This window comes from Trichechus manatus, unplaced genomic scaffold (assembly GCF_000243295.1).
Source record: "Trichechus manatus latirostris isolate Lorelei unplaced genomic scaffold, TriManLat1.0 scaffold00059, whole genome shotgun sequence".
NCBI classification, from domain to species: domain Eukaryota; kingdom Metazoa; phylum Chordata; class Mammalia; order Sirenia; family Trichechidae; genus Trichechus; species Trichechus manatus.
In genome coordinates, this window is record NW_004443995.1 from 6,368,602 (window position 1) to 6,391,303 (window position 22,702).

A 22,702-nucleotide genomic window follows, 5' to 3' on the forward strand; every position below is an offset into this window, starting at 1 on the left:
GCCTCTTTACCCTCTGTTCACTGCAAGATAAATACTACTCCTGTTTTCCTGTAAGCACAGAAAGCTGGTAGCAGGGACTACAGCCTTTATTCTGATTCGTTTTTCTCTTCAGTGTATTTTATAGCTTGTCCCTTAGACACACACATACATACGTGTTATGGATTGAATTGTGTCCCCCTCCAAAAAGTGTTTTTAACATTTGTTTAACTTGAATGCTGTTTGTAAGGGCACAGAATGCCAACGTGAACCATCAGTAGGTCTGAGGCAATATCACCAAAAAAGGGGAAGAGAAAGAAATACAGAGTAAGAAGATAAAAGAGAGAAAATGAGATAGGATACCTAGAAGAGCTTTAATGGGGGAGAAAAGGGGGGCATACTGTAGGGTGTTTAAGGACTAAGAACTATTTCAGATGTTACACCTGGTACCTAAGCTAGTGTTTGTCTAGGAAATACAGGATAAAAATATTATAATTTTTTTTTTATCATTGGTAATATCATTTAAGAATTTAATCCTTTCAACTATTTTGATTGCATTTTTTAGATGCTGGTTATAAAATGTCCTTTGAACTACTTTAGATTTTATTGGTAATGAACATGAAAGAATTCTTTAGATGGGTATTAACTGTATGAAAGTTCCTTTTTAGGTATACTTTTGGTGAACTAAATGAACAACAGTGAAACATAAAACAGAATATTTAAATGAACTAATTTCTAAGAAATCAAGAATGTATAACCGACAGTGGCTCGCACTTCTGTTAAGGTTTAGTGTGAGGTTATAGGTCAAGGTACTAATAAGAGTGTTTGGGATGTCTGCTGCCATGAAACAAAATGGAAACTTGATTGATAGCTAGAGGGCTGAAGGGAGAGAGTGTGGTGGAGAAAGCAAAGGTCAGGGAGCCATTTCCCTTCTCTGTATGTGTAACCATCAACTCTCTCAAAAACAAAATGTAGATGATATTTATCTATATAGCATATGTTGTGTACCTTTCTGTGAGTATTGTGAAATGTCATTATATATGAAGTTGTAATGAATGTTTTAGTATTTTGAAAGCTGGAATGAAATATGTAATTTACAAAAACGGTAATAGTTTTGATGTCAAGTTTAAAGTAACTGGAATATCATGTTTGATCATACGGTCAAATGTGTATGGTTTTCATTCTTAACAAAATGTTAGAATTTTTAAAGGCTAATTTTCAAAAAGTTATATAACAAATATCTCATATTTGATCTTTGTGATTTTTTTAATTCTCTTTAAAATAGGTTTGGTTTGCATGAAGTCTAGTAGTTCAGTTGTGGAATTGGTTATGCTGCTGTGTTCTCAGGTGAGTGACAAGAATAGATGCTGAATTAAAAGTAAAATCTCACATGGATGTTCAGTAAAACAGAAATTTTTACTATAATTGCATTGTGAATCTGCAGTTTTAAAATAATTTTGTTTGTATTGCAAAAAGATTACTTCTTGTTTTTGGTACTAGTTTCCAGATGATTTTTAAGCAAGTGCTGAGAATTCCAGCTAGGTAAATGGGAAGCAGAGGTCTGTAGCGTCAGATTAAAAATGTCTAGATTATACATAACCTTGTTCTTGAGATGACTAAATAATTTCTTTGTTGTGTATATTAAGGTTATAGAAACAGATTTATTTTCGTACTTTCTGTAGTGGCACTCTGACTCCCCTGGGAATAATAGGCTTACTTCCCTTTTGTGCTGGGGGGGTATACAGTGAATGAGAAAGACTTTTGAATCCTTGTCATTGCTGATTATTTTTGACATCCATGATAGATTTGGGAAAACTTTAACAAAAACATGGCAGCCATCATAATATGATGTGAAAATAAATTCTTAAAAGGAAAGTTGCTTTCAGTGTTCAGAAACCTTGTGGTTCATATAGTAAACGCTAATGATTTTTTAAAAACCTGTGTAAGAATCATGTTTCCTTAGATGTTTTCTTTTCTGTTTTGCAATTAAGCAGATGAATGTTTTTATTGAGAGTTTTCTTTGTAGTCTTTTTAAAATGATATCTTGCTGGTAGTAAATTCCCGTACTTAAAACTTTAAAATAGCTTTTTTTAATAGGAAGGGCATTGGTCTAGAGGTCAAGGGTTCTGACCCATTTCAAAACCTTTGACCTTCATTTACAACTCTCATGGTTTATTTGCTTGACGAATAAGGATAATGCAAAATTAATGTTTCTTTGCATCGATTTATTCATTTTAGTGCATATATTGCCAAATTTATTCAGACTGTGCTGATGGACATTTCATGAATACAAATTAAAGAATCGTAGAACATGTGAAGAATCAATACTATGCATTGTCAATAAAGTGCAGTAAGAACAATTACTTCTAGAGATACAACTAATAGATTTTTATAATGAACTTGTGAAGAGTAGTAATGTTTCTAGTGGGCTTATTAGTCTTAGATTTAGTGTGAATCATGTTTTTATAACTTAATCATCTCCTTCAGAAAACTCCATTTCTTCAAAAGCTGACTGGGTAACATTTCCCATTAAATCATAGCATTTGAAATAATTGCTTGTTTATTTCTTGGATGGAATTATTACATGCCATTCTTATAACTACATGAAATTACCCTTTTAAGAAGCAGTCATTTGTATTTATAGATGTGTCTTCACAAGAGTATAAAATTTGTTGTTTATAGTGATAAAGTTGTTTCATAGGTGAATTTTGATAATGAAATTTCACCTTCCAGTTAAGGAGAATTGAACATATTTGAACATATTTTTGGTACACGAAAGATATTTTAAGTACGTATATTACATGTTTGAATGTTAGAAGCTGAAAAGTAAATAATGACATGCTTTAATATGCCTATTTGTCATTTATGTCATGGTGCTGTTTAATATTAATCTAATCAAATGGGATACGAAGATTACTTGGTAAAGTTAAGTTGCAAAAGTCTGAAATTCTCAAGGTTTTGGTCTGCATAAAATACATTAGTGGTTATTTGAAGTCCTGAACTTTTTTTATGAGTTCTTCAAAAGTCCCATGGCATCTTCACAGTGTGAAAAATGATGTGAAAAATGAAGCCAGAATTAGCTCCAGATGTATACAGATTGTTCCAGGGTGATAATTACATTTTTCACTTTGAATTTTCCTAATTCAAAGAGGTCAGCTTGGCAATCACAAAAGTGATTTATTTTGTTAAGAAGTGAACTGTCTTTTTCTACATGAAAGCTTAAGCGATATGAAATTCAATTTCAAGTTGACGTTTTGCAGATACTGGGTGCGGATGACTTGAGTTTGATTGATAATTTTTTTAGTCTGAGATATGGTGGGAAGTGAAAAGCTACCATCTTGCTAAAATTTTAATTAATTTTTTAAGAGGAGATGGAGAGGATTGAGTGCCAAAGATCGAAAGATCAGGTCAAAAATTCCTTTTTAATCACGTAAATAATGGGTTATGCTTATGAACTTAACATCTGCAAATTTGATTTAGAACTTTACAAATTAGTTGGTGTTAATTCATGACAATCAGCCATGTCTGATTATTTTTCTTGAATCCATTCAAAAAATTTCTTTTTGCATTCTTTTTATCAAGGTGTTTAACCGTTTTTTATTACAAAGGAGAAGTTTAGAGCCAAAATTTAAGAAATGAGGAAATGATCACGTTTGATGTGTTGCAAGTAAGACCAAACAGATGATCACTACATATTTCCTTAAAGCTTCAACTAGGATTATGTTTTTTGGTGCCCACTTATTCATTAATAGCTGATTAGGCAACATTTCATACTTCATCCTATTTAAATTTTAACACTGTTTAGACAAAATGTAACGAGTTGGAAAGTTTCCTTACAATAATGTCCTTACAAAAATGTTACAATAATATTATTGTAATAATACTACAGTAGTAGTATTATAATAATATTACAATATATGCCAGTGTTTTTGGGTAAAGTTAATGTATAGTTAAGGTTTATTAAATTAGTTTTATTCATATATGTAATCCCATATAAAATAATTCAAGGTCTGTTTAAGTGTGAAAGCCTTATTTAAATTCTCTTTAAATCTTTAAAATAAGACTGCATACATTCTTCAGTAAACTGTATATTTTCCAATGCACGTACAAAAATTGAACAAGTTCTCAACTGTATTTCAGATTCAGTTTTTCAAATACAACTCATTTGTGCCCCATGTTTGTTGCACATGTGTATAAACCTTGTAAAAATCGTATGAATTAAAGACAACATTATATAATTGTTTCAAATAATATTACTCGTGCCCTGTATAAAGTGTTTGTATCTTGCTTATTTGACATTAATAACGTTTTTGAAAGAATTGACATTGCATTCAAGGCCACTTTATAAAAGCGTTGTGTTGCTCAACCTAATTCAGTCTGACATACATTCCAATAACACTACCTCCCTTCTTGGGTTTAAAGCTAAATTTATGACTGTGCATTGTGAAGTGCATCATTTAAAAATGGTTTCAACCCAAAACATCTAATAAATAAATAATGTGTACGGCTACTCAGTAGTAGACTTTCTAGACTAGAAATCATTCCATCGGATACTCAACAGTCCACTATCGGAGAGGGCTGTCAGATAAATCTTGTGGTAGCTGCATTCATGTCCTGTAAATCACATATTATTGTCTGAGCCTTCTGCCAGGTCATCTATTCTTTTCCCATTTATCAGACATGAGTACAGTATATAGAAAAACTAGAAGCACCATGTAGTCTGGCCTGGCATCCTGTCTGAGTAATTAATTACCAGCGAAAGTTAATTTAAAATACTATATTAGTCTGATGTTTCTTTGAAACAAATTCCATCAAAGTATATACATTGTTGCTGTTTTTGGTACCATTTCTTTCATGTGACATGAGGTTTGGTCATTTTTGACTCAAGTTATTTTTTCTTTTTTTCTTTTCTATTTCTCTGAATTACTGATTTTAAAATTATATTCACAGTAAGAAGATCGCAGCTTTCTTAAGATTCTTTTATATCAGTTTTGTGTTTGAATTTTGGCCTCCTGAGCTTTTTTTCTGAATTTTATACAGGAGTGTAGCGAGTGTAAGGAGCGCCCAGGACCTTTCTCTAAGTTGCGCCCCCTCCCCCCAGTTTCAAGATGCATAGACGTTGATAGTGGTGATGCCTCAGCAGGAACCTGCCCCCCCCCCCAGTTGCCTCAGTCAGGCAGACGCCTTTCCTGTTGGTGGCGCCTTGGAACGTCATTCTGTGCCTTGTCTGGAGCCCCCTTGGACTTGCACCTGTGGGCAAGTGCCACCCCTCTGGGCCTCCTCTGATTTTATAGTAAAATGTTCCTCTTTATCTGTACTCTTTTATAATTTCTTTTTCTTATTTCTCGTTTTCTTCTCCTTTATGAGTGTATCCCTTCTGAATATGTGACATTAATGTTTACTTTGAGCTTTTATTTCATGAATTTTTCCTTTTTGTAGTTGTGATGGATATTTTAAGTATGAATAGATTATTAAAATGAACAAGAACAACAGAAAACCACAGACCAGCTCTATACCATGTCACAAAGGTGTCCTTTATTATTAGGTCTCTCTTATGTTTGAATCTCATTTTTTACTACTTTAATAGCATATCTATTCACAAGCCACGCTAAGTATATAAAGTTACCTAAGTGTGCCATAATATTTCTGTGTCTTGGCACACGCTTTGTCTTTCCCTAAAATATCCCTCCTTCTAGTTTGGTGACTCTTTAATTGTTGGCTTCTCATCATTCAGAGCTCTTCTCAGTTATCTGTTTCTTATACCTTTCGTATCTCTTCAGTTTATTTTCATCTCAGCAGCCATCATAGAATTTACCACAAATTTATAATTATATATGTACTTGTTTGTTTACATGTTTATCGTCAGTCTCTCTCTCTCTATTCTAGGCTTTACGAGAATAACAACTCTTTTTTGTTTTGTCAATTAGAGTATACTTCGTACCAGCCTATGATGGCTGTTCAGTTAATAGTTGATGAATAAATAAATCATTCAGCTCCCAGCTAAGTTATGATCTCTTCTGGAAAGTTACCTTGACTCCTGTCTTCCCCGTCACTCACAGCCCGAATGAGGTCATCTTCCAGAGAACTCACTGGTCCATATAGAGCCCTTTGCATTCTTTATTTAAATTGCATATTATTTTTCTTTCTCTCCCATTAGACTGTAAATTTCTTGAGGGAAGGCATTGTGTTTTGTATTCTTTTGTATCTCCAGGACCTAGCACAATTACTGTTCTACAAAATATTTATGTAATTAATAAATGAATGTTGAGATAGATCATAAATTATCGTATTTTGGCGTTTTTTATTATGAAATACCTCATACTTTTGGATATTAATTCCTTTTTATATTAGTTAAGTCTTCATTTCCATTAAGTCAACTGTGTTATCATTACCAAATACCATAGTCTTATTCATGTATAAATAAGATCTTTGTTTTCCCATTTGCTTTGACTTAATTAGATTCAGCCCATTTTTAAAACCAACTTTATTGGGACATAATTTGCATACAATAAATATACACACATTTTAAGTGTACAATTCATTGAATTTTGACAGATATATGCAGCCATGTAATAACCATGCCAATCCAGAAAATTGCCTGTGCTCCACGCCCTGCCCCCTCAGGTTATAACTGATTTGATTTCTATTACTGCGGATTGGTTTTGCTTATTCCGAGACTTCATATAAATGGAAATTTATTTCTTATGATTGTGATGCTTGGATGCTGATAGTGTGCTTAACTTAGGGTACGCTTCAATGTTTTCATTAAAACTATTGAATATTAAGTAAATAGGGTTTTCTTTTTAAATAATCGAGTTAATAAAACAAAAGATTATCTTTTTTCCAACCTCAAAGTGAGAATTTTTTTATTTTTTTATTTTTATTTTTATTTATTTTATTTTTTTATTTTTATTTTTTTCAAAGTGAGAATTTTGTCTCAAAGTTGTTTCATGGAAATAGAAGTAAATCCTCTGCATTATCTATTTCTTTCACTTATAAGGAGCCCCTATGGTATGACACTTTGTGCAGAAGCATGTGGAGGCCATACTTTTAGAATTTTCTGTTTTAACTGTCAATTAGGATCAGTTCAAATGCTCTCTCTCCTGCAGTGCTTGTGTGAATATCTTTTCCCTGATTCTTTCTCTCTGTGCCTGCTTATGGTATTATTATTTATTCATTTATTTAGAAAACATGTATTTAATTCTTTTAAGATAAGCCTTTATCCTTAAGGAAACTATAACCTTGTGGGGGAAACAAATACTTGTAATACAAAATAGAGTTTAGTAAGGACTTTAAAGAAGGACATCAAAACACAGGGGCAAGGAATAGATTTAGGGGTGGAGCACAAAAAAGCTATCAATCCCTACTTAATCTAATGCAAATTTTCTCTTCATGAGTAGATCATTTCAATTTCCCCTCACTCTTTAAGTCTAAATTTTTTCTAGGTTGTATGTATGTTTTCATAATTTTATCAGGATTAACAGATATTAAAGTCCCTGAAGGATTTTTTTCTACTCTGTACAGGGCCTGTAACTTTCCTTGGTTGGAGTTGTGATAGTCATGTGCTTGCTTAATTGTTCTTACTATTTGAATTTTTCAGTATAGCAAATTCTAGAATGTGTACTGTAAGATGATAATGGATGTTTTGTGAAAAAGCATAAAGTGGTAAAATAAGTTTGGAAAATTTAAATACATTTAATTAGGTTTCCTTACTGCGGGACTTCGCAAGGCATTTAGTAAAGGCACGTGTGTGTGTGTGTGTGTGTGTGTGTGTGTGTATATAAATATGTATGGATACATATTTTATACGTATATAGTGATGTGTTGTTGAATGTATTATGGGGATGAAATTAAGCATATTTTATCACATCTTTTTATGGGTATATTGCTTGTGGATAATTTTTGTGAATATAATTTGGGGAAAACTGCTATCGAATACGAGATGAGATAATATGCAGGAAGTGCCTCTTTTCTGGTATTTTTCTTCTGTTTTTTTTTTCCCTGCTTCTCTAATCATACTGAATAAACAGAATCATTAGATATGCAAAATTATAGCTATTTTCTTCATGAAACGCTGATTGTTTTTGTTTCATTCAGAAGAAATTATCTCAGTTACCTGTTATCCTTTGTAGGTAATTTGGACTTAACTCCCAGTATTGTTTCTGAGGGAAGAGATCTTTGGACTGATTATGCTAAGAGTTGGTATTCTTCCAATCAGTTTTAACCAGGAACATCTTTTATTAAACATATGTATGTACAACCAACCCAAAGTTTAAGGTTAAATTAAACTGTTTTGTCATCAGTTGATTATATAGTTATTTCCTAATATTGATGAAGTGAATCACAGCTGCATTTTTGGTCAGTATTTTTGCAATTTCTGTTCTGGTTAACCATTTTCAAGTAAGTGGCATGTGTTCTAGAAACCAGGGAAAAAATGAATTTTGTATTAATGGGAAATTGTATAGATTATTGTTGACCCATTTATAAAAATTAAACTCTGCTATGGACTTTAAGAGGTTCAAAGAAGATTAAATTAATCTGTATGCAGTTGTCACCTGATATGGTGCCTAACATTTGATAGATTTCCAGTAATATTTATCAAATAAATGAAAATATTAGTGATGGACTGTTTATATTTATACAGCTGAATAGTTTCTTTGACAGCAGAGCAGCTGGGGCTCTCCACATATTCGTTGATTTATCCATCCAAAATATCTAGGATTCCAGTCAGCTTGCTGTCAAGACCTAAATATAGTAAAAATATGAAGCAGTAGTAAGAAGGTTAATAGAATTAAAGCATTAAGAGTCAAGAAAGGGCTCTAATGACTAAGGCCAGGGGTTTTCAGTAAAATCTATAGTAGCTCTATGTTTTAGAAGAATAATTTGTGCATAAGACAATTCATAAAAACATTAAAAAACCTTCTTTCTTGGTTATCCTTAAACTCTGAGGAAAGGGCAGGGGTGGGTAGGGAGTGGAATGCACATGGTTAGAATTCATCCATGCATATTTAGGAAGAATCATTAAGTTAAAGGATGAGAGAGGTGAATTTGCTCTTTTTCTGAGATAATCTGAAAAACTTAAATTTGACATGTGCAGATTTTTTTCATCAGACAAAATATATTAAAAGAATATACTCATTTAATATATTTTCTTTGCTTCTATTGTAAACGAGGATAAAAATAATTCCAACACTTATCATTTTATCTCTTACTTGTCTTTAGTTCTTAGCTTAAATTCTAAGATTGGGTTATGAGTTGTGAATTTATGAATGTAACAGTTTTAGAGTTAAATTCAAAGAGATAAGTGCTAAGAGTAAAATTTATAGGGGTAAGAGCTATTTTAACACTTTTCATATGTATTATAATTTTTGTCATTTTCATTAGACTGTAAGGTCCTTGTGGGCAGGAAAACATTTCTTATTCTCCGTTTTGTCTGCAGTGCTTATCAGTTTTAGGCACATAAACTAAATACAAAACTAGTTGCCACCGAGTCGATTCTGAGTCATGCGTTTCAGAGTAGAACTGTGCTCCATAGGGCTTTCATGGGGGTAACTTTTCGGAAGCCAGTCACCACACATTTCTTCCTCTGGGTGGGTTCAAACCACCAACCTTTCAGTTAGTAGCCCAGAGCTTAATTATTTTCGCCACCTGGGGACACCTTTAGGCACATACTCGTTGCTGTAGAGTCAATTCTGACTCATAGTGATCCTGTAGGATCCAAGGAGTGGCTGGTGTATTTGAACTGCTGACCTTTTGGTTAGCAGCCAAGTTCCTAACCACTGCACCACCAGGACTCCATTAATGTATGTTAAGTAAATTAGTATATTTACTGCATTTGTGTAGGTTCCTCTCTTTAAGTTTGATTATTGAATTTCTGATTCTATTACATTTTATAATTGCCTTACTTGTATTCAATTTTATCTGAAACTGAAAGTCAGATTAACCCTTATAGACAGGCTTCAAACCCTAATTCTGAATTCTCACCTTACACTACTTTTATGTTTTGAGCGACGAAAATGATACATTTTAAATCCCTTTTATTTGATCAACTTTGAGTCTTAAAGATCCTGTGGAAAGGAGGCACGACTGATGACATCCTGTGTAGAAATCAATTTTGTGAGCTTAAAATTTTCTCTTTCTGTAGAATTACTTCTGTCACCTTTAAGCCACTGCTTCAGATAGCCCAACATTCATTGCAGGCATTATAGCTTCTGCTGACAACGAGAATGTGACAGATGATGATGAACCTTAAAAATTATATATTTACCTAAATATGTGAATAATTTGTTGTATGTCAAGTTTTCTTAAAAGAAATAAATCAATATCTGCTTAGAATATTCTCACCATTTTCTTTCAAAGTGCTTGCATTGCAACAAATTTGCAAAATGTATTAAATATTGAAATACATACTTTGATATATTATTCCATTTCTTTTGTAATCAGCTTTCCTTTTTCACAGGGCAAATAAGGCTTTGGGACCAATTGACTTCTTTATGCTAATTTATATGACCCAACCAGGATCAATGTAGCTTAACATTTTAACATTTTTATAATGTTAACACCCACTTTTGGATGTGTTTATACCTCATCTTTAGAATGTACTTACATAGATTTAGTGGATATAAATTGATTGCCTCTGAGCTTTGTTATTGTCAGTGACTGTGGCCTTTTGATGAAGAATGGGATGGGAATCAATAGGGTGTAGTTTACAACTGGGTTGAAAAAATAGGCTTCCAGTATTGCAGGGGAGTAATCACCTAGGTTTCCCTTAGAGCTGCTGTGAATGCTTTATCCTTATAGTGGACAGAGACCGAGAGCACAGATACTCTAGGTTGAAATGCTCAATGTTAATTTTGTGTGCAATAGGAACAACTGACCTTTCAAAAGGGAACCGTAGACCTTTGAAGCATGGATAGGAAGTCTGTGGGAGTTGGGGAGGGTAGAAGATGTATAAATTGTTCATGAAAATCTTAGATGCACTAACAATTTTAAAGTATCTGAAATAAGTTTAGTAACAGGACTTTATGCTGAATATGGAAAACATCTTATGGCTTTAATTCATATGTTTATAACAGATAACTTTCTCACTGGGTAGAAACATTTGCCTTTAAATTACAGTAAAAATGTATTAACAAAATAAATGAGACTAAAGTACTGCCTTTTCTTTTTTAATGTAAAATATTTAGGTTAAGTTCATGAACATTTTTCATTGATCCTTATTTGAACTTGTATGAACACCTGTCCATAACATTAATTTAAAGTGCTTTGTTACAAATGTTCAACAACGTGAGAAAAGCATAATTTAACTTCAGATGCAGGATTTATTCTGAAATACAAGGCATCCTATCGATTCACCAGCACACTAAGATTTAGAGAACCCAACCATTTAAGGTAAATTTTGTGGAACAGGGAGTACACCCTGTGGCTTGGCAGTCTAGTCAGAAGGATGATACCATGCTGACTATATAACTAGATCTTTGAACATTATTCTCAAGGGTGGTAAATGCAAAACAAAGTAATATCAACTGGCACTTAATTCTGCAAGTTCCCTGCTGATTAGGGTATTCAGTGAAATGGAACTCTTCCTGACAGGAAGTCAGCCTATGAGCGTGGAGACATCTGAAAATAAAGTGTGCTTTAATTTGGCACCCTACCGTTTTACAACTAGTCTTTTAAATTTGGGATTAGGAAGAGGGTTAGGAAAAAGGAGGAATACACATATAGGAATATGCTGAGCATTTTTCTTTGGTTTAATGAAATTACGTATGCAAGTTGGTCTCTGTTTCTCATTTACTGTTGCTTAGTTTTGCTTCATCCTTTTTTCCCTCTCTGTTACTTTAAATCAATCTACTGAAGTTAAAGTATTACGGAAAGACTAGGTTAAAGGTATAAAGCTTTTGATGGCCTTTGTTTAATACCAAACTGTGTGATAACTTCGTGAAGGCTCAGCTATTTGCACAGTACATCTTTTAAATAAATAGTAAATAGTTTAATGAATTTTAGTCAGAGTAATCAGAGTTAATATTAGCCATTCTAGCTTGTCAGCAACCAAATTAAAATTTTGGTTTCTGTTTAAAGTTTTATACTGTTTGCCTTAGTTGGTTTTGAGCTAAAACAGTTATTTTACTTTAGTGCCCTGACATGTACAGTGAGAATATAATAGCCTAATTTAGGAAAGGAGAATTATTATGTATTAGTAATTACACATATATTCCATTTATTGTGCACTTTTTAGTTTGGCAGCTATTTTTAGTTTAGTGGCCATTTTATAATATGAAAATCCAGCAGTGTGTACAGTTTTAACAAAATCTGAAGATTCAACTTTGAGTGAGGCCTAAATGAAGTAAGAAATCAGAACCCTAAAGGTTATTTATTTGCTTTCCTAGCAGTCAATTCCTTAGCTGTTTGAGGTAGACTATGTAGAAGTGAAGGAACCCGGGTACTACAGTGGTTAAGTGATAGGCTGCTTACCAAAAGGTCGGCAGTTCGAACCTACCAGCTGCTCCGCAGGAGAAAGATGTGGCAGTCTGCTTACGTATAGATTACAGTCTTGGAAACCCTGCACTTCTACTCTGTCATTTTAGGCTCACTATGAGTTGGAATCGACTCAACGGCAACAGATTTGGTTTGGTATGTAGAGGTGGCTGTTGTCTCCATTGCAGGTAGCAAAAGGAAGAAGGAAAAATATAATTTGAACAGGATCTTGAGACTGAAACCAGGAAAATGCTGATGATAGCATTTGGATTTTAATAAAGATTTTTTTCTTCTACCACTTTATTAGCTGTGTAACCTTGGGCAAATTACTTCACTTGCTTCGTTTTCTTTTTTTCTTGCCAGGTACATCCTAGTCATTAACAGTTGCTCATTATGATGATTTTCAACTTGAGTCCTATCAGTATAGGGGAAGGGAGGAAGAGACAAACCAACCAAAAAACTGTTGCCATCAAGTTGATTCCAACTCATGATGACCCTATAGGACAGAATAGAGCTGCCCCCCAGGGTTTCCAAGGCTGTAAATCTGTACAGAAGCAGACTGCCACATCTTTTTCCCTCAGAGGTGCTGGTGGGTTCAAACCACTGACCTTTTGGTTAGCAGCCGAGTGCTTAATCACTATGCCACCAGGGCTCTTTGGAAGAGACAAAAGGAGGTGTCATTTTGTAAAGTCCTCTGTAAGGAATCACAAATTCTAGCTTAGCTTATTCTTTAATTAGTAAAATGGTCTTTCCCTTTCTCTTGATTTTACTTTTTTCAGTACATGCGAGACAAATTTACTTTCTAAGGAGAGTCTCTATATTTATATTTGTCAAATTCAAACTCCTTTGCTTTATTTTCAAGTTCTCTAATAACTGTTTTACTTTATACTTATTTCCTTGCTACCTTGGAAATACTCATGTAGGGTCGCTGTAAGTTGGAATCGACTTGGCAGCAGTGGGTTTGGGTTTTTCTTGGTTTTGTAAATACTATTCAGGTATTTCCCGTATGTATTATTTACACCTTGCTATTTTCTGTGCAGTTTACAAAACAAACTCTCTAACCCCAAATCTGTTGCCCAGATTCTCTTGATACCCTGCTCTCCACATGGTACTTTTACATATAATGGTATGCAAATACTAATATCCTGAATACTGTAAACACAGTATATCCTTTTTTATAGTCATTATATACTTCTGGTGGTTAAGCACTTAGCTGGTAACTGAAAGGTTGGCGGTTCGAACCCAGTAGCCGCTTTGTGGGAGAAAGATGTGGCAGTCTGCTTCTGTAAAGATTACAGCCTTGGAAACCCTATGGGGCAGTTCTACCTTGTCCTAATGGGTCGCGATGAGTTGGAATTGACCCGATGGCAGTGGGTTTGGGTTGTTTTGGTTTTATATACTTCTGAAAATTCTTTAGTTGGGAAGCTCAGATTTTAATTAGGCTTTTAATTGAAACATCAGCATTATTGTCTTGTTGACTTTCCTGGTCTGTCAAGTTATTTTTACTATCTGATACTACAAAATTTAATTTTGACTTCTTCTTTTTTGCAGAAAAATAATACCTATTCCTTTACATACGAAAGCTTATGAAGTAACCAACGTTCTAAATCCCTTTTATTTGATCACAAATCAGAGTCATTTCATCTTATATCTGTCTCTTCAGAAGATAGAGCCCTGGTGGTGTAGTGGCTGCTAACCAAATGGTTGGCAGTTCGAATCCATCAGCTGCTCCTTGGAAACCCTATAGGGCAGTTCTACTCTGTCCTGTAGGGTCGCTATGAGTCGGAATCGACTATATGGCAATGGATTTGGTTTGGTATTGGTTTTATTCAGAAGGTACGCTATTGTCAAAGCACTAGTCTGAATGTGAGAATAGGATTCTATTTGCTGGTATATGTTTAGTTAAAGATGAAAGGAGGTTGGTCAGTGGTAGTAAGAAAGTAAAATAATGGAGGATGATTTTTTTTTTTTTTTCCTCTTTCTATTGTTTACCAGTCTCTTTACCAGGTCTGTATTGCTGCCTTAACTTATTTTTGACATTTGGCAGTGCCAGTGTTGCTTTTTGGCTAGTTGAAGTTGCTGTGTCCGATATCAGCTAGTAACTGCCCAGCTTTTAGTTTATTGTATTCTGATAGACATTATACTTAACAAATTAAGCTGAACTTCTGAAACAGAAAACAAAAGTAATCACAACTCAATCACTAGTAGAACCAACACTTGGAGTGGAAGCTGACTTGACTTGCTTTGTTTCCCAGCTCTTGCCACAGTACACTGATTTTTTAAAAATGCATTTCTTTTGAATCTTCTCTAATGTGTTTCAACTTGTTAGTAAAGTTCACTTTTCTTCAATGTGCTGTTCCAGCTGTTTTAATTTGGTTTCTCTAGTGTAGTAGGCCAAAAAATGGCCCCTCAAAAGGTATCTACATCAAATCACTGGAACCTGTGAATGTTCCCTATTTGGAAAAAGAGCCATTGCAGATGTGAGTTAAGTTAAAGATATTGAAATGAGGAAACAATCTTGGATTATCTGGACGAGCTATAAATGCCATCACAGATATGCTTATAAGAGAGAGGCAGAGGGAGATTAGCAGCAGACACACAGAGACGTCTGTATAAAGACTGAGCAGAGAGAGATGCAGCCGCAAGCCACGGGATACTGATAGCGAGTGGAACATAGAAGCCAGGAACAGATTCACCCATAGAGTCTCCAGAGGGAGTGCGGCTATGGGAACACCTTGATTTTGGCTCACTGAAACGAATTTCAGACTTCTGGCTTCCAGAACTATGAGAGAATAAATTTTGATTGTTTTAAGCTACCAAGTTTATATTAATTTGTTATAGCAGCCACAGGAAACTAAAGATAATAATAGTAATAACTAGTGATACTTTGAAGGACACTAGCATTCTTAGTGAAGTGCTCCCCCCTCCTTCACCTGACAATGTTGAATTATGATTTAACAAACGTTTGAGTGTATGTTGTATGGCAAATTAAGTACTAATGAGGACTCAGAGATAGAGATGCCTACCTTTAAAGCGTTTTACCATAGTTGAGAACAATTCCAATTTGTGAAGTTACTGACCCTCTAAAAATTATGCAAAATAAGCTAATATTGCATGCCTTTCTAACGGAAACGAAATTGATAGGGGTATAATACCCCCAGAGAGATGCGCTGTTGATTATTTGTTTCATCAGTCCTTATTTATTTGTACAGCAAAACCAGATTATCTAGTATCTTGTCATATCACTATTTCACTTATGTTGTAGGGCAAAGAAGTCTACATGATGATGTTTGTACGTAACATTTCTTAGGACATTTGTATTATAGTTATGTTTGGCATCAGCTAATATCTTACTAGGTGGATTGACAAATATTTGAGAGAATTAATGAATCACTCTGAACTCTGAGGTCTTCTTCACCAGAAAAGTCATTATGCATACAGGTTGTGGCTCTTGCCAACTTCACGATGTTACTGTAACAAGCTATGTGTATTTCTTAGGTACTATACATTTAAAATCAGAAACCAAAGCTTTATAGATCGATTTATGAGGCTTGGGAAATTTTAATTCTGAAGACTTATTATTTCATAGCATAAATATGCAATGAGATACCTTATTTGCTTTTTATGAAATGTGGTGTTATTTCATAGTTATAAATTTTTGATTTGAAGCAACACTTTGAACACTGAAATTAAATCTCAATTTATATTAAATTTAAGAATGCACTCTATGAGAACAGAGTATCAGTTTACAGTGGTCAGTGTTCAGAGTGGAAGACCTTAAATGGTTAAACAGCAGGAGACTTTTTGCTTTTAGTTTAAAACTGCTGTTTTCTATATGGCTTATTTACTACATGTTTAATTCTTAATGTTGTGTGCTGTGGGATTGGGCATGAAAAAGTCAGCAAAAAGAGTTCTGGTTTTTGCATCTAGAGCTATTACTTGCTGTACAGTAATAAAGGGACTATTTTATTGGGTTACTTGTAATTAACTTCATCACTAGGCATTCATATAAATCATTTGTAATCTGTTTTCTTTAGATTTTTATTGTTTTAAACTGCTTAATGTACTTGCTTTCTGTTGTCTTTTCACATATGGATTGAGGTTGTAATTGCTTTTTGGAATTAGGCTGTCAGAAACCAACATGTCTGTGGATCCAAGAAGTGATTGAGACACGATAATGAATTTTATGTAACATTTATAAAGATTTGTTACTGAAATAAATATTATGGAGTACTATTGTTTTGCTGTGAAACTTAATAACCATCTTAGTCTCTCAAGCTAAAAAGAATCTAGACATTAAAAAATAAAAGAAACATCTCAAAAGAAACACTCTTTTTGCCTGAGTTTAAATAACATCGTATAATAATCCAAACTAAATATTAGAAAACAAAACTCTGTCTCTAAAAGTACCTTCATTTGGAAAGTGTTTACAGTGGTCTGTAGAAAGAATTTAGAGGTATAAGAGAATTTTTTTTTTTCTCTCACGATATCAGAATCTTGATTTGATCATTCTTATGGAACGAATGTGTTAGGTATGTTGAGGTAGGGGATGGGAAACATGAAGAAAGCTGTTTCTCCCCATGTCTAGAAAGTAGTGCTTTTAAAAAGAATTCAGTTGGTAAATACTTTTTTATTATGTCTGAATACATTAGATGGTTTAAAAATCTCTTAACAGTAATTAGCTGTTTTTTATTATTTTAATTGAAGTCTTTTCATGTTTCCCCTCCAGCAGTCTGTAATGAACAGTCCTTGTAATTTCAGTGCAGGCTTTGAGATTCCCTGAAGACTTGACTTCAGACCTCAAAGGGCAGCAATTGCCATATGTCTGGAGAACTGGAGTTGCCAAACAGACTGACCAAGTACTAATAGGACACATTTATATAGCTCCTGAATGTGGAGCCCTGATACAGGCTTAATGATGATCATCTGTTGAGAGCTTGTAGCTGGAAAGGGTGAGAGCAACTGTTGTGACCTTTATTGAAAGCAAGCTTTCTGTATTGATCAGTGAAAGATCTTGACTACATGAAATTGGTACCAGTTTGGACGTTTTAGAAGGATCATTATTGGCTGGAGAATATGTTTTTCTTGGAAAAGTTTGAACATAGGTTTTTAAAAGCACTTGCAAATATGTTAATTTTATGTATGCCTCGACACAACATTGGGGTTATTAGGTTTGTGAATGATTATTTCCAAAAAATTAAAAAGTATAGTAATTGCATAATTGATTGCATTATTTTCTTAACTTTTTGGATTTTTAAATCTTTGCATTTTATATTTTGTGTAAATAGTTATTTCTTTCTCATTATTCAATTGCTTGTACATAGTACACATTCAAAGGTATATATTAAATAAGCAATTAAAAATTGCACAATTTGCTAATCAGACTTTAATAGAATTTTTCTCTTTTCTGTTTTTTTTAAACCTGAGAGTTATATGTATACATATATTTCATTTACAAGCTGAGCCATAATATTTGTACAAGTTAGATGTACATGTTAAATGAATATGTTAAAAAATAAACAAAACTAAAACTTTCCAAAGGGTAGTATTATATTGTGTTATTTCATGGTATGATTTACTTTACCTTCTAAAGAAACAGTGGAGTAAAACCTTTCCTTTACTATCATGCTATATTCTTTTCTGGTATGTGGTTACTAAAGTTTGTGTTAGATAAGCTGTTGAGAGAGTGCTGACACAAAGTGGAAACACTGTTGAAAAGTTCTTGATAGTTTACTTTGAGCATTTAAGATTACTATATCTTGACCATGAACATATTTTGTCTAGTTTTGACCTTTAGTCCTACGTATAGTGTGTTTCTCAGTTGTGTGTTAATATGTTCCCTTCCTCATTTGAGCTCCCCTCCCTGGCCTCCTCCCTTGACTCCAAATATTGTTTCTGTCACCTGTTTAGTAAATTGGAGCTACATTCATCTAGTTTTAATTTATTTTACAAAGACATAGATAACTGTAACACCTTAAAAATCGATATAGGTATTCATTGAAGAACACAACCTTTAAATTTTAATATTTTTATTAGGAAAATGGAACAGTTGGATATGAATTTAAGTTATTGTTAACTTGAATTATTTTCATTTCTTTAGTTTAAATTTTGTTTGGGTCCTGAGATCAAAACACTAAAAAAGGAGAATATTTTACCGCCAATAGAAAATAAAGTTAATTTATTAAAAACACAATTTCTTAATAATTTATGATACATTCATATTTTCATAGTTTTGATATCAGTATTTGAAACTTAAATGATCATTCTATTATTTAGAGATATTTCAGAATAATTTTCAATAAATACTTGTTCAGTTAGAAAAATAGATGTGTATTATTATTTTTATTTTCTATCCATTTCTATTCATTTGACCATATGATTTTTAATTTAAACTTTATTTTTCATCAGAGTAGAATGTATATATATATAAATTTTTTTTTAATATGTCTGATACGTAAACTTACAAACAAAAATTTGCTGACCTAGTAATCTTTCTGTCTCTTGATTCTTGCTTTCTGGAAGCAGTCACTTTCAGATCTCTTAGTTGAAAGAGATTACCTCCATAAAAAACCAAAACCAAACCCATTGCCATCGAATTGATTCTGACTCAAAGCAACGCTGTAGGACAGAGTAGAACTGCCCCATAGGAATTCCAAGGAGCGGCTGGTAGATTCAAACTGCCAACCTTTTGGCTAGCCGCCGAGCTCTTAACCACTGCACCACCAGGGCTCCATTTACCTCCATAGTTATTTCCATATTTCTAAATTATATGCTTCAATGCTGGTCCTTGTTTTTTCTGTTTTAAACATTATCTGATATCTTATATGGAAGATGACCATTGAACTCTTGTAGTACTCTGTTTTTTTGTCCCCCAAACAAAATTTATCATTTACATTATTGTGACAATGTAAGTATTCATGGTAGAGCTATGAAATATTTTTTCCTTCCTTCCTCCATTCTAGAATTAATAATTTCCTCCTTTTTGTTTACTTGAATTTTTGTGTACCCCTCAAAATTTATCTTTACATTTTTCACTGGAATCATAAAACTTCTACCAATATAGTAAAAATTCACCAGGTGTCTATTGGTTCAATCATTATTCTTAGAAATTTGTGCCCGGAATTCTTCATTTTCCTGTTCATATCTTGATTGGTAGTTCTTTGTCCTGTAGAAAGCTGTCGTCTTGGGAGGGTTCATTTATCATCAACGTAGAATTTCCTTCATCTTTCTCTTTTGGTAAAATCCTGGTCTCCTGTGTCCTCTTGCAGCCTTCTTTTTTTGAAATGTATACTGATTCAATGGTCACTCTTCTAGCACTGGGAATATGGTAGCGAACAAGACAAAGTCCCTGTCCTCATGCAGGGAAAGACATTTAAAAGTGAAATCTAGTGGTAATAAGTATGTCATGGGAAAATAAAGCAGAATGGGGATGAAGGATGATAGTGAGGCATCAGTATTCATTTTGACAAGGCACGTCCCTTGTAATTTTGGAGAAAAAAATGCACGTGTGTTAATTTTTTAAAAAGCTTGCATGTCTGAATATGTCTTTATTTTACCGTTACACTTGATTGATAGCTTGTTTAGGTATTGGTATTATAAGCTGCAAATCATTTTCCTGCCAAATAATTTTTTTCTTTCTGTAAACTTTTCATTAAAAATTTTTCATTTTTATTTTTATTGTTGTTATTGTTACTAGATTTTCCTTGGTGTGGCTGGGTCTTTTTAAATTCATTGTTTTTCATACTGGATATAAACCATTTCAGTATGAAAAATTGTATCCTTGTGTTCTGAGAAATTTCTAGAATTATTTCTTTCTATTTTTTTTATCATTTCTGTTTCTAGAAATTCTCTTAGATATTGAGCTACCTGGATTGATTCCTCATTATTTTTTATCCTTTCTCATCTATTTTTTCATTATTTTTTATTTTACTTCCTGAGAGACTTCCCTAATAAATACCTTTCAATACTTCTTTTGAAATTTTTATGTTTGATATAATTTCTAAGAGCTTTTTCTAGTTTTCTGAGTTTTTTAGGGGGGAGGAGTGAATAACACAAAGTCCCTGTCTTTACTTTTTTGAATGAAATATTTGTATTTTTTGAGGGTATTAGTTATAATTTTTAAAAGTCTTTGTACCCACCTTTAAAAATATTGTCTGTTTTATATGAGTCTTCTTTTTCCTGTTTGCCTTCTTTGATGTCTATAATTCATGTAAGAAGCATTTTTCAAATGTCTGGTGATCCTTGGCTGTCCAGCTGATATTTAAGAATAAGGCAGAAAAACTTGACTACTGATAATAAGTGAGCTAGCTTTGTCATTAGTAGACCCTTATTTTATCTTGGTCTCTCAATTTTCTCCCAGAAAAATTCTCCAATATCTAATATTATAATAACTATATGATATAGCCATTGTGTGTCTGTCAGTTTGTCGTACTGTGGTGGCTTGCGCGTTGCTGCGATATTGGAAGCTTTGCCACTGGTATTGCAAATACCAGCAGGGTCACCCTTGGTGGACAGGTTTCAGTGGAGCTTCCAGACTAAGACAGACTTGGAAGAAGGACCTTGCAGTCTACTTCTGAAAAAATTGGCCAATGAAAACCTTATGAATAATAGCAGAACATTGTCAGATACAGTATTGGAAGATGAGCCCCTCAAGTTGGAGGGCACTCTGGGAAAGAGCTGCCTTCTCAAAGTAGAGTTGACCTTGGATGACATGGATGAAGTCAGCTTTTTGGGACCTTCATTTTCTGATGTGGTACGAGTCAGAATGAGAAAAAACAGCTACAAACATCCGTTAATAATTGGAATGTGGAATGTACAAAATATGAATCAAGGAATATTAGCAGTTGTCAAAAATGAAACAGAACGCATAAAGATCGATATCCTAGGCATTAAAAACCCGTTGCCATTGAGTCAATTCTGACTCACAGCGACCCCATAGGACAGAGTAGAATTGCCCCATAGGGTTTTCAAGGAGCGGCTGGTGGAGTTGAGCTGCCGACCTTTTGGTTAGCAACCAAATACTTAACCGCTGCACCACCAGGTCCCCAACCTAGGCATTAGTGAGATGAAATGGACTGATATTGGCCATTTTGAATCAGGCAATCGTATAGTCTACTATGCTGGGAATGACGAATTGAAGAGGAATGGCGTAGCGTTCATCATCAAAAAGATTCCAGGATCTATCCTGAAGTATAATGCCGTCAGTGACAGGGTAATAGCCATACGGCTACCAGGAAGACCAGTTAATACAGGTATTTATTCAAATATATGCACCAACCACTAATGCCAAAGATGAAGAAATTGAACATTTTGGCCAACTTCTGCAGTCTGAAATTGATCATACATGCAATCGAGATGCATTGATAATTACTGTGACTGGAATTTGAAAGTTGGAAACAAAGAAGAAGGATTAGTAGTTAGAAAATATAGCCTAGCCTTAGTTAGAAATGACGCCGGAGATTGCATGATAGAATTTTGCAAGACCAATGACTTATTCATTGCAAATACCTTTTTACAGTAACATAAATGGTGACTATACACGTGGACCTCACTGGATGGAAAACACAGGAATCAAATCGACTATATCTGTGGAAAGAGACCTGGAAAAGTCCAATATCATCTGTCAGAACAAGGCCAGGGGCCATTTGCAGAACAGACCATCAATATTCATATGCAAGTTCAAGTTGAAGCTGAAGAAAATTAAAACAGATCCATAAGAGCCAAAATACAACCTTGAGTATATCCCACCTGAATCTGGAGACCATTTCAAGAATATATTTGACACATTGAAAACTAATGACTGAAGACCAGAGGACTAATGGGAAGACATCAAGGATATTATACCTGAAGAAAGCAAAAAATAAACCTAAAAACTCGTTGCTGTTGAGTTGATTCTGACTCATAGCAACCCTATAGGACAGAGTAGAACTGCCCCATAGAGTTTCCAAGGAGCACCTCGTTGATTCGAACTGCCAGCCTTTTGGTTAGCAACTGTAGCACTTAACCACTACGCCACCAGGGTTTCCAGGAAAGAAAAGATCAAAATGGCTGTCAAAAGAGACTCTGGAAGTTGCTCTTGAATGTAGATTAGCTAAAGTGAATGGAAGAAATAATGAAGTAAAAGAGCTGAACAGAAGATTTCAAAGATGGATCAAAGACCTGAATATAAAGCCTAAAACTATAAAGTTGCTAGAAGAAAAAATAGGATCAACACTTCAGGCCTTAATACATGGCATTAACAGGATACAAACCA

At 33.8% G+C, this 22,702-nt stretch overlaps 1 protein-coding gene across 5 annotated transcripts in view; it reads left to right on the plus strand.

The window, feature by feature from the left end:
• Nucleotides 1-22,702, plus strand: part of LRBA (LPS responsive beige-like anchor protein) — an 840,314-nt gene that overhangs the window by 254,980 nt on the left and 562,632 nt on the right. For all 5 annotated transcript variants that reach the window (XM_023733554.1, XM_023733553.1, XM_023733556.1 and 2 more), the window contains exon 34: nucleotides 1,262-1,323. In XM_023733554.1, the coding sequence (XP_023589322.1) occupies nucleotides 1,262-1,323 (62 nt within the window). The remainder of the gene's footprint in view (nucleotides 1-1,261; nucleotides 1,324-22,702) is intronic.